Raw genomic sequence first — 12,405 nt, forward strand, 5'->3', positions numbered from 1 at the left:
CCATCTGTTGACTGGTCAGTCTCCTCAAAGTCTGGATCAAAATCTAGGTTGTCTTCCACTTCTGAGACATCGTCCTCTATCTCTGGTTCAATTTCAGTGCCCTCTTCATCATGTCCAAAAATCTGGACCAGAACCTCTTCGACAGAGAACCACTTGGTCAGTGGTCTACTCATTGTGCTCAGAGTAAAAGGAGTGCAAGGCAAACATCATGCTATATATTTGGGGTCTGTGTGAAGATGATGCATTGATTAGTGTGGAAGGTGTGGTTCACGTGGGGGATCGGCACAAAAGCGTGGGAAAGAGATGTGTACCCGCAAAAGACATTGTTCAGGCTGAAGTGTGTGTGTGTGTGTGTGTGTGTGTGTGTGAGTGTGTATGGGGATGTTTTCTGTCTGATGGATGAATATTCATTTCCTTTGGCAGTCACTTTTGACCGGGTCACTTTTGACACCACAGATGTAACAAGGTTGATTAAAACACTCAAAATTCAATGAACTTTTATATGTTGAAGTGCATAGTGTGGAGGACATCATAAGGCCTTGAGGCAATCAGATGTAAAACAATATTTATGTGTGTTTTAAGTTGTAAATCGGTCAGATTTGACCCGAACACGACAGGAGGGTTAATTAAACTGACGTCCACGTCTTTGGACTGCAGCACATTCCCGAGTACAACACAAACTCTAGAAGGATCTGTGTATTTGGAGGCAGATGGAGAACTGAGTACTCCTGAGGGGTGTGGGCGCTGGGAGGAGCTGGGAGGAGCTGGTACTCCGGGAGCTATCCGATAAGTGAAGGGTTGGTTGTGTAAGCTGTGGGATTGGCTCAGTTCACCAGAGGAAACCTGTTACCACTTGACATTTATTGTTGTTGACAGGAAGACCATTGACTGCTGTTTCCTGGTAGATCAACTCAAAGCTGTCGGTTCCACCAATTAATGCCTTCTGAATGTACTGCTCTGTATCTCCTATGCATTTGGTTCTATCAGAGGAGCAGCCAGCCAATGGTGTTTCTTCAGTTTGACATTATCTTTCCACCAATCTTTGTCCGTACGTCACCAGAGCCACTAAGCAGCTCCACGTCTCCCTACAGTGTTGGGGTCCTGAGGGTTCTCCAGTGAAACCGGAGAACACTTCGTACTGTACATTGTAGCACTTAAAAAAACATGAAGGGAACAATAATGCACATCAAAGACTTGGTCCGATAGCGATGGGAGGGGTTAAAACATACGGAGTGTGAATGTGATGCTGCCTTCATGTTGTGGGAAAAACTTTATGAACCTCTTACTTGAAAATAGCCTTCGCCTCAGCTTTCAGATAGAAACTCGTACCTGGTGACGACTTGTCACCAACAGGGAAGTAGCAGAGTCCAGTGTAGCCATGATGGATTCATTTGAAATAAAAACTGCTGAGATGATTCTTTTTCTCTGTCGTCATTATTTCTGTGTTGTTCTCGTCTCGTTCTGCTCCTGCAGGTCTGGTCTGATCTGCTACACCAAACAAAGAGACACTGAAGAACCAGCGGACCAGAGACCAAAGCCAGGACACAGAGGTTTGGTGAACGTGGTGTTGAAGGTGTGGAGGTGGATCAGAGAGCCGGAGGAGACGCTGTAGAAGGACAGACATCCAGCAGGATAGTCCACATACACTGCCACTCTTGTAGAAGCTGAGGAGGAGGAGACGGGTGTTTCCCTGTTGTCATGACAGACGCCATAAATTCCATCGGAGAACCTCAGACTCCAGGAAAGCTTGTTCTCTCCGAATCTGACGTTGCCTCTGCGTGTCCTCTTGATTTCTCTGTAACTCACCGCCACGTCGACCCAGCCGGTGCATTCCACCTCCCAGTAGCAGCGGCCGGTCAGCGTAGTTTCACACAGTACCTGTTGGAGGGAAAATCTGTCCGGATGATGAGGAAGGGACTGATCCTCCTCCACGCACACAACAGTCCTGTTGTCGTCATGCAGTCGGACCTTTTTGTTCATTGTGTTTTTGTCCACTGTGAGTTCACAGGCGTCTGATGGGGAGGACAAGACACAGCTGCAGTTACCGATCCAACATCTGACCATTTATCGATGGTTCGATGAGAATCAAATGAAAAACACCTACATTTCCTCAGACCTGGTTTGAGCCACTCCGCTCCACTGGGCTCCACCCTGGAAGGAGGAAGGGGACATTACACCACTCACATTCACAGATAGCTTTTACTTTTTGATTTGACAAATTTCAGGATCCATCTGAAGCCCATCGTGATGACCAGCCTGCAGCTCTCTAAATTCTCCTGTCAGTCAAGTCGAAGGAGGGAATTATTTCCAGAGACCAGAACAGTTTTTGTTCCAGACTGGAAACACTGATTTCTGCTGGACTCTATGGGACTGACTCACTGCTGCATGCTTCTCTTGTAACATTAATGACAAATGTAAATCTGCTCATCTGTTTAAGTCCTCACGTGCATTTCGGCCGCCAGACCACATCCTCCAGCCCAGCAGACAGAAGCTGCACCCCTGAGGCTCCTGGATGGTTGTAGCTCAGGTCCAGCTCTCTCAGAGTGGACGGGTTGGATCTTATAGCTGAGGCCAGAGAAGAACAACCTCTCTCTGTGATCAGACAACCGGACAGTCTGCAAATATACAGAATGACAAATAATTCAAGTCTTCACTGCAACTTCTTTAATGAGGGTCCAATATATGGGACAGCAGAACAAAAGGCACGCAGCAACAAGCAGAGCAGGTAGACCTCTGACACCAGACTCATCATCACTGGATGAATGACTTTTTTCAGTGAGTATGTTTGATGAATCCTGACCTGAGAGTCTCCAGTCTACAGTTTGGACTCTTCAGTCCGACAGAAAGCAGCTCCACTCCCGAATCCTTCAGGTCGTTGTTACTCAGGTCCAGCTCTCTCAGACAGGAGGACTGGGAGCTGAGGACCGAGGCCAGATGTTCGCAGCTTCTCTCTGAGAGCACACAGCCACTCAGCCTGAAGACATGATAGCAAGGAATTACACAAAAGGAGGTATTTATTCTAAAGATGTAACATTCTTAGTATACTTACAGAGCTTTGTTGGAAACTGTGACCACCAGCAGAAGCCTCTGAAGAGTCTCCTCTCGAGCAGAGTATTTCTTCAGGTCAAAGACTTCCAGATGGTCTGAGGACAGTAAGCTGAAGACCAGAGCTGACCATTGACCATGAGACAGTTCATCTGTGGACAAAAGTCCTGATCTCAGCAACTGTTGGATCTGATCCACCAGAGAAGTGTCATTCAGTTCATTCAGACAGTAGATGAGGTTGAGGCTTCTGTATACAGATGAGGTCTTCCTGTCAAGAAGCTTCTTGATGTACTCGACTGTTTTCTTGTTAGTTTTTAAGGAATTTCCTCGGGGTGTCAGCAGGCCTCGCAGGATATTCTGATTGGTCTGGAGTGAAAGCCCGAGGAGAAAGCGGAGGAGCAAGTCCAGGTCTCCGTTTGGCTTCTGTAAGGCCTCGTCCACAGCTGTCTGGTAGAGATGATGGAATTTGACAACAAAAATGAAAGGACAACAGCTGTTTGTTTGTTCGTCTGACAGCAGGTTGACTCCAGAGTTGATGAAGGTCAGATGGACATGAAGAGCGGCTAGAAACTCCTGAACACTCAGATGGACGAAGCAGAAGACCTTCTCCTGGTACAGACCTCTCTCCTCTTTAAGGACCTGTGTGAAGACGGAGTACTCTGAGGCTGCTTCATTATCAAGGCCACACTCTGTCAGGTCTGATTCACAGAAGATAATTTTTCCTTTCAGCAGCTGCTCAAACGCCAGTTTTCCCAAAGACTCAATCATCTTCCTGTTTTCTGGACTCCAATGTTGATCTGATGCTGGTTTTCCAGACCTGACGTTCTTCAGTTTTAGCTGAACCACCAGGAAGTGGATGTACATCTCAGTCAGGGTCTTGGGCAGCTCTCCTCCATCTTTGGTCTTCAACACCTCCTCCAGAACTGTAGCAGTGATCCAGCAGAAGACTGGGATGTGGCACATGATGTGGAGGCTTCGTGAGGTCTTGATGTGGGAGATGATCCTGTTGGTCTGCTCCTCATGTCTGAACCTCTTCCTGAAGTACTCCTCCTTCTGGAGGTCACTGAACCCTCTGACCTCTGTCACCATGTCGACACACTCAGGAGGGATCTGATTGGCTGCTGCAGGTCTTGTGGTTATCCAGAGGCGAGCAGAGGGAAGCAGTTTCCCCCTGATGAGGTTTGTCAGCAGCACGTCCACTGAGGTGGACTCTGTAGGATCAGTCAGGACCTCAGTGTTGTGGAAGTCCAGAGGAAGTCGACACTCATCCAGACCGTCAAAGATGAACACAACCTGGAAGTGATCAAAGCTGCAGATTCCTGCTTCTTTGGTTTCAGTGAAGAAGAGATGAACAAGTTCCACCAAGCTGAATTTCTTCTCTTTCAGCACATTCAGCTCTCTGAAGGTGAAGGGGAATGTGAACTCTATGTCCTGGTTGGTTTTGTCTTCAGCCCAGTCCAGAGTGAACTTCTGTGTTAAGACGGTTTTCCCGATGCCAGCCACTCCCTTTGTCATCACTGTTCTGATTGGTCCACTTCTTCCAGGTGGGACTTTAAAGATGTCTTCTTGTCTGATGATTGTTTCTGGTCTGTTCTGCTTCTGGGATGCTGCTTCAATCTGTCTGACCTCATGTTCGTTGTTGACCTCTCCTGTCCCCCCCTCTGTGATGAAGATTTCTGTGAAGAATTCGTTTAGGAGTGCTGGATTTCCTGCTTTAGCAACACCTTCAAACACAGACTGGAACTTCCCCTTCAGGTGAGATTTGAGTCCTTCCCGGCATTTGACGGAATCCCCTAAATGAATAAACGGACATGACAGCAGAGTTGATCAGAAAGTGAAACTGTGATGACAATTCCTGATGGGCAGGCTGATGCTGTCCCACTGGAGGGGGTGACGTTCCTTGGATAACACTTTGCTTTGCTAAAATGAGAACCTAATTCGTGCTGAACAAATATTCACCAACTTGAATGCATTTTATTGATTCTGCTATTGATCACTGTTCAACTATTCTATTCTTCAGTTAGCTTACGTTAGCTCCACTTACCTCCTATAACCTGCATTCAGCTATCTTTACAGCCAGTTAGCCGCCTTCAGCTCCAGTTAGCTGTCTTTAGCTTCAGTTAGCCGCTTTTAGCTCCAGTTAGCTGTCTTTAGCTTCAGTTAGCCGCTTTTAGCTCCAGTTAGCTGTCTTTAGCTTCAGTTAGCCGCTTTTAGCTCCAGTTAGCTGTCTTTAGCTTCAGTTAGCCGCCTTCAGCTCCAGTTAGCTGTCTTTAGCTTCAGTTAGCCGCTTTTAGCTCCAGTTAGCTGTCTTTAGCTTCAGTTAGCCACCTTCAGCTCCAGTTAGCTGTCTTTAGCTTCAGTTAGCTAACTCTACTTTCAGTTAGCTGCCTTTAGCTTCAGTTAGCCGCCTTCAGCTCCAGTTAGCTGTCTTTAGCTTCAGTTAGCTAACTCTACTTTCAGTTAGCTGCCTTTAGCTTCAGTTAGCCGCCTTCAGCTCCAGTTAGCTGTCTTTAGCTTCAGTTAGCCGCTTTTAGCTCCAGTTAGCTGTCTTTAGCTTCAGTTAGCCGCTTTTAGCTCCAGTTAGCTGTCTTTAGCTTCAGTTAGCCGCTTTTAGCTCCAGTTAGCTGTCTTTAGCTTCAGTTAGCCGCCTTCAGCTCCAGTTAGCTGTCTTTAGCTTCAGTTAGCCGCTTTTAGCTCCAGTTAGCTGTCTTTAGCGTCAGTTAGCCACCTTCAGCTCCAGTTAGCTGTCTTTAGCTTCAGTTAGCTAACTCTACTTTCAGTTAGCTGCCTTTAGCTTCAGTTAGCCGCCTTCAGCTCCAGTTAGCTGTCTTTAGCTTCAGTTAGCTAACTCTACTTTCAGTTAGCTGCCTTTAGCTTCAGTTAGCTAACTCTACTTTCAGTTAGCTGCCTTTAGCTTCAGTTAGCCGCCTTCAGCTCCAGTTAGCTGTCTTTAGCTTCAGTTAGCTAACTCTACTTTCAGTTAGCTGTCTTTAGCTTCAGTTAGCTAACTCTACTTTCAGTTAGCTGCCTTTAGCTCCACTTAGCTAAGGACAGACGACAGAATAAAACTGGTCAGGTCTACCGAGCGGACCACGGAGCTGACTCACTGTGGTGAACCCAAACAGGAAAACTAATCATCTATATCAGTTTTTCAGCAACAAAAACAGGAAAGCAACATCTTTTTTTCAGAATACAGAGGAAATCGTACCTCCAGTTTTGGCTGAAACTCCATCAGGCTCAGTGTTCACGGGAGCAGGTTGGACTGAAACACAAACATGGACTGTCTTTCCATGAACACAGATTAACAAGTTCATTTACTGAATTGTAATGAAAATACACGCTTAAACATTCGATTTTTCAGCTCAGTGTTTAAGGCTTTATGAATCCAGGGAAACATGTACAGTGTGTGTTGATGGTCAGATTCCCGTTCACGTTAACACCAGAGAGCTGAGGATTGTTGGCGAGGCCTCCGATGACAATGATGGCCTTGTTTCCGTCTCCCTCCTGATTTACAGCTGAAGAGACCAGAACAAATGATCAGACACCAGGAAGAAATGAGGCTCTGAGAAAACAAACAATCTCAACTGATGCTTTAATGGGAAACAGGATCAAAAGGCTTCATCAGTTCTTTTGTCATCTATGACTGAGTCATGATGCTTTTATTTCATCTTTCTCTTCAACTGTGACCTGAACGACAGACTCCTCACAGACACCTGTTTTCCTGCATCCCCTCAGAAAACCCCGGGACTCTACCTGCCGGAGAAGGTGCACAGGGCAGCGAGTCTTCGGCCATAACTGGCCGTTCTCCTGTTGGGGGGAAAGTGAAGCAGTTTCTGATTCATGACCCAAAATGGCCTACGATGGGCTGGAGAGCCGCCCAGGGTGAGCTGGGATTGGCTCCAGCCTCCCTGTGACCCGGAAACAGATCAGAGGAGGAAGATAATCGAATGAGAACACAAGCTGTGAGTCAAAATCAAATCAAATCAGATCAGATTTATCTGTATATCACCAAATTATAACAAAGTGGCACTTAACATGTAGAGCAGGTCGACACCAAACCCGATGAAATTAGTTAGAGACCCAACAGATCCCCCGATGAGCAAACAAGGAAAAACTTCCTTCAGGTCACTTCCTCCATCTAAGGACTAGCTTTCGCTTTCACTTTGCTAAAGCTAATGGGGCTCTTGAATAAACCAAACTAAACTGAACTAGTTATGTCCTTTGTTAAAAGCATCGAATGGAAATTGTCAGGTAGGGATAGTTCTAAAGGTTTTATCACCTTTACAGAGGAAGCGGACCAAAAGAGGTCCAAAAGACAGTTGTCACTAATGGAAGCTCAAGTGTTTGTTAGTTCAGACAGTTCGTGGATGAAACGTGCCATTCATGTCGGCTCCCACCGGACCAGTCCGAGGCTTCGTCTCTTTATCAGTGGAACTGTGGAGCTTCCCCAAACTTCTCCTGTTGTCCTGTGTGGAAGAAATAAGACTTTAATGAACTACTTACTCAGCGTCTGTCAGTGAACTCCTTTAGCTGTGAAAAACTTTCAGGTCACACAACAACATCATGAAAGTGTAAAGTCATATGTGCCTGGCTCAAAGTTCAGCTCCCGTCCCTTTGCTTTACGTAGATGTTAATATTTAACCTTGTGGCCATAAAAAGCTGACAAAGATCTTTGGAAGGAGTCTGAACATGTCAGCTGCCTTTTTTGAGTTTAAACACATTGAGTGAAAGGACTCACAAACATTCAGCTGTATGAGTTTGTATTGTGTTCCCATCCCTCAGCTCCCAGAGGATCCGTCCAATCACACTAACGTTCCATCACATCATTGACAGTGAACTGAATGTTATTTACTCAACATTATACAGCAAGAATGAATCAAGCAAAGCAAACTTACACTTCATTCAGAGTCCAGAGAGTCGAACACTCTGATTTTATTCCTCTTGTTGTTGCAGTTTTGCATACAAACGTTGAAGTGAATATCAGGACTCAGGACGAATCCCATCTGCTTTCTCATTGTTTTTGATTCCTCCTTTTTTAACTCATGAATAATCTCATCCAGGAAGCCTGGAAGACGTCATTTATAATCTTCACTCGTGTGTGGCAGCATGCAAATATCCAGTTGAACAAGTCAGACTGAGAGATGACACATCCCCAGAATTTTTTTACCTTTATGTGGTAAATGGGTGTGGTTTCCTGTTTGGTGCTCCGTGTTTGTGTTTCTGTTTGTGTTAAACTGAAATTTTTAATTCATAGAAGCAATTAAAACATCCCCTAAACGAGGACCAGAACCTTAAAGTTACTCCTCTCCTTATCTGTAGATCAAATAATCGTCAGCTGCTGCTCTTCTAAAGATGATTATCATGCATTTGGAGAAATTCCTCTTGAACCTGGCAGGATGAGAAGCTGGATATGAAGCTCAGTTGGAAGGACATTATCATTTTCTGCACCAACTCTGTTGATAAGACACTAAAGGAACGCTTCAGTGTCTTCATTGTTATTGATGTTAACAAGTTTCTCTCTACAGATGTCAGTTTAACAGGCAGATGTTTGTTTCTCTGCTTCACTATAGTCAATGAAAACAAAAAGAATGTAATATGATGCAATTCAAAAGTTAGATTTTAATTTGAAAAGATTTTCAAACAGATATTTGTAACATAATGAGCTGATATAATCAGGAGTCAGAACGTGACCTGATGTGGATCAGGTTGCCCTCAAACATCTGACTGGTCAGTCCATCTCTCTCCATCCCCCTCCAGCCAATCATCATCCAGCTCTACTTCTGCGTTGGAACGAGCTCCTCCACGTCTTTGTTGACCTCCAGCCTCTTCTCCATGGCGATGAGGAGCTTGACCCCATCCACCACCAGCTGGGTCAGTTCCACCTCGCTCAGGCCAAAGGTCGCCACGTTGCTCACAAGGTACAGTGCAGAGGATTCTGTGAAACACACAGGCAAGCTCAAACTGCTGACTTAAAAGTGCCGCCAAAGCCGAAGAGCCGGTAATTAAACACGTGGAATGATAAGATGAGGCTTTATTGATCCCACTTGGAGACAGAAGAGATAAATCAGTGTTAGAGGTCATGAACAGATTACAGATTTTCAGTACCAGTTTTATTCATGCAGATCCTCAGTCTTTTCAGGACATCCTGGAGGCGTCTGTAACTGGGAAGGTGTTGCAGTTTGAGGTGGACGGTGACTCTCAGACCTGTCCCCACATCAGCCGGAGAGCTGGTCACCCATCCCAGCTGCTGCTTCCAGATGAACGAATGCCGGAGCGCTCTGTAGTACCCCTCCAGCTGGGAACGCAGATAGAGGAAGAAAATGGTCGGCCATGGATTCAACACCGTGATGACAAGCTGGACCTTCAGACTCATCTCTGACCTTCTGCAGGTTTATGCAGATGCATTTAAACGCCTCTGCGATGTTTGCATCGTCTCGCGTAGACACCAGTCTGAGGTGGTCCTCCATGTTGACCCAGACCACGAGGCTGCCATCTTTGCTCACCCTGCCCAAAGAAATCATGGGACAAAATATGTGACATTTGGTGTCAGGGTGCTGGTCTGACCTGGGGTGGTTTCACATCACTCAGATGTGTGACGCTTTTATCATAAGTTTCTTTTTGCTGCTCCCCAACAGGCTGACGAATCAGTCACATTAATACAACTGACCACACGGCCCGGGCGTCAGGCCAGTCCCGTGCCACACCGATTCGGAGCTGGGACGAAGACGGAGGGCTCAGCTTCAGTTCCTTCTGCTGCTCCTGGTCTAGCTCTTCCAGTAGGAGGAGCTGACCCGGGAGCTCCTCCCCGTCCAGCTGCGTCAGAGCTGAGACAGACAGGAGTCATGCAGGTCCATGATCAGGTGGTTGGAGATGAAATCTGCTGTGAACAGACATGCAGTACCTCTCTTGGCCAGCACGAGGAGCTGTCTGCGCTCTCCTCGGCTGCAGTGTGTTGGGAAGCAGAAGTCCTCAACACCTCGAAGGACACTGACCTCACAGCGAACGGCGTATGAGCGGTCCAAGTCATCGCCCCCCTGCACAAACAAACAAACAAACAAGCTTCCTGTCAGTGGACTGAAGTGCACAGGCCGTCAGGAGTCCGTCTGGACCGTTTCCTTTCAAATGTCTGACCAGAGCTGCTTCACACTTAACTGGTTTCAGGTCAGAGAGGAACTAAAACAGGGACTCCTTTCCATCAGTGTTGTGTCATTCAGTCTGCGGCTACCTTCAGGTTATCGTAGTTCAGGTCGCTCTCTGGTGTCTGGCTGGTGACCTTGTGTTCGTGACACGCCTCGATGACACGGTCAAAGAAGTCGCAGAACAGGATGTAGGACTGGGCGTCTCCCGCAACACAACCCACAGATACAGGACCTGAATATTCACCTCCACACACACAAAATGCCACACATTATAAGCACTCAGCGCTACAGCAGGGGACACCACAAACACACAACAAGTCTGAGAGGGCGTCACCTGGTTCCTCCAGGCCGGGGCGGATGACATCATCAAAGATGACCCCGCTGTGCGTGCAGCGGTGGAACTGTCGGCGGTACATGGCCAGCGTGAGGATCCGTCCCATCCAGGTGAAGTTCCTGCAGAGGTCAGGAAACTCCTCCTCAGGGGAACCTCTCTTCAGGTTGAACTGGGACATGGGGTCAGGGGGAACCAGACTCTGGACACACATGATGAAAGGATGTTCAGCTCCCAGCTGATTTGTTGCAGGTGGGGGGGTCACCTCCACTCTTAGATTCTTAATGAATACAAATGTAAACAAACATCGAAGCTCTTATGGGACCCCTCCTGCGGGCTGAAGCAGGAACTCAGATTACAGTTTTTCTACATCATTTTTCTCAAATCCATGAAAGGATCAAGTTTAAATCATCATCATCGTCTTGTCTCTGGAATCAAAGAAGGAAACAACAGAAAGGAACTGAATGTTTTACCGCTCAGTGGCTGTTGGAGAGAATTTCTCATCCGTTGAAAATACTGAACAAGTAACATTCAGTCGGGCCACAGCTTCTCTGGACTTCACTCATATTTCAATCTCAACTAGAATCACAAAGTTTTTTTTGATGATTTCTGTTTTTGAATCAGAATCAAAATGGGTCACTATTACCTCTAAAACCGGTCGGTACCGCGACTCCATAGGAAACACGGCTGGAGCTGCAACACAACACAAAATAAAAAGACAAAGATGTTTTTCTGTATTTCGTGTATTTCTTTATCACATTTACAAAGACACTTGGAAAACGTGAAGATAAAATCACACTTCACATCTTCCCAGTATTTTCTAGTCACATGTGAATTGTCCCTGAAGGTCATAGACGTTCTTTCGACCTGGACCTGGACTCTGCTCTGAAGAGCCTTCAGCGGTGGCTTCACCATTCAGACTCAGTTTTGGCAGTTTGTGGTCGACACTTGAGAATGCATACTTTTGTTTTTGAGCTTAAACTGCATATGAAACGAAAATCTCCACATTTCAACCTGAACACTGAAGTCTTCCCCTTATCCAAGCTAACCTTCCATCAGTCAGACATGAACCACAACAGGGGCGGAAAAACCCAGAGGCATGCAACGAAAACGACGGGATACTCACGTTTGACCTTCCACATGTCGTCAGTGTGATGGCCGACACTAACCGTCAGCACAACAAAGGCTCCAAGAATAGTTGTGTTGGCTGTTAGCGGCTCAGCCTGCAGCCTGCAGGAGTCCAGTTACAGAGCAAACAATGACGGCCTTTTTATAACCACACAAACAACAACACTGTCATCAGACAGAGAGAGAGCCTCCAGATATTTACTGAGGAAATTAATCAAGAGAAGAAGAAATCGTGTGTCTATGTAAAGTCAAATCACTGTTCAGGGACAAACAACCATTTGATATAAATTCCTTCTAATGTCTCAGACTCCTTCATACAGGTGTTGTGGCCTTCTGGTTGTTCAGGTGGTGTTGTGGTGTTCTGGTTGTTCTGGTTGTTCAGGTGGTGTTCTGGTTGTTCAGGTTGTTCAGGTGGTGTTCTGGTTGTTCAGGTTGTTCAGGTGGCCTTCTGGTTGTTCAGGTGGTGTTGTGGTGTTCTGGTTGTTCAGGTGGTGTTGTGGTGTTCTGGTTGTTCTGGTTGTTCAGGTGGTGTTCTGGTTGTTCAGGTGTTCTGGTTGTTCAGGTTGTTCAGGTGGTGTTCAGGTGTTCAGGTTGTTCAGGTGGTGTTCTGGTGTTCTGGTTGTTCAGGTGGTGTTCTGGTTGTTCTGGTTGTTCAGGTGGCCTTCTGGTTGTTCAGGTGGTGTTGTGGTGTTCAGGTGTTCTGGTTGTTCAGGTGGTGTTGTGGTGTTCAGGTGTTCTGGTTGTTCAGGTTGTTCAGGTTGT

The 12,405-nt window shown here is 46.4% G+C and overlaps 2 protein-coding genes across 2 annotated transcripts; both read right to left on the minus strand.

Annotated features, from left to right (window-relative positions):
• Window positions 1–526: 526 nt before the first annotated feature.
• Window positions 527–8,075, minus strand: LOC115054003 (protein NLRC3-like). Its single transcript, XM_029518997.1, has 9 exons — window positions 7,941–8,075; window positions 6,799–7,511; window positions 6,447–6,560; window positions 6,254–6,307; window positions 3,050–4,838; window positions 2,801–2,974; window positions 2,445–2,615; window positions 2,105–2,151; window positions 527–2,012 (listed from the first exon to the last, which is right to left on the minus strand). The coding sequence occupies exons 2-9, from the start codon at window positions 6,836–6,838 to the stop codon at window positions 1,489–1,491; spliced, it is 2,913 nt and encodes a 970-aa protein (XP_029374857.1). The 5' UTR covers window positions 6,839–7,511; window positions 7,941–8,075; the 3' UTR covers window positions 527–1,488.
• A 575-nt stretch (window positions 8,076–8,650) lies between these two features.
• LOC115036066 (creatine kinase M-type) lies at window positions 8,651–11,997 on the minus strand. The gene is made up of 10 exons (XM_029494209.1): window positions 11,962–11,997; window positions 11,642–11,745; window positions 11,162–11,208; window positions 10,519–10,717; window positions 10,271–10,428; window positions 9,947–10,079; window positions 9,713–9,869; window positions 9,426–9,549; window positions 9,151–9,340; window positions 8,651–8,980 (listed from the first exon to the last, which is right to left on the minus strand). Exons 2-10 carry the CDS (start codon window positions 11,655–11,657, stop codon window positions 8,820–8,822), a joined length of 1,185 nt encoding a protein of 394 aa, XP_029350069.1. The 5' UTR covers window positions 11,658–11,745; window positions 11,962–11,997; the 3' UTR covers window positions 8,651–8,819.
• Window positions 11,998–12,405: the final 408 nt, after the last annotated feature.

The sequence above is a fragment of the Echeneis naucrates genome, chromosome 1 (genome assembly GCF_900963305.1).
Source record: "Echeneis naucrates chromosome 1, fEcheNa1.1, whole genome shotgun sequence".
NCBI lineage: Eukaryota > Metazoa > Chordata > Actinopteri > Carangiformes > Echeneidae > Echeneis > Echeneis naucrates.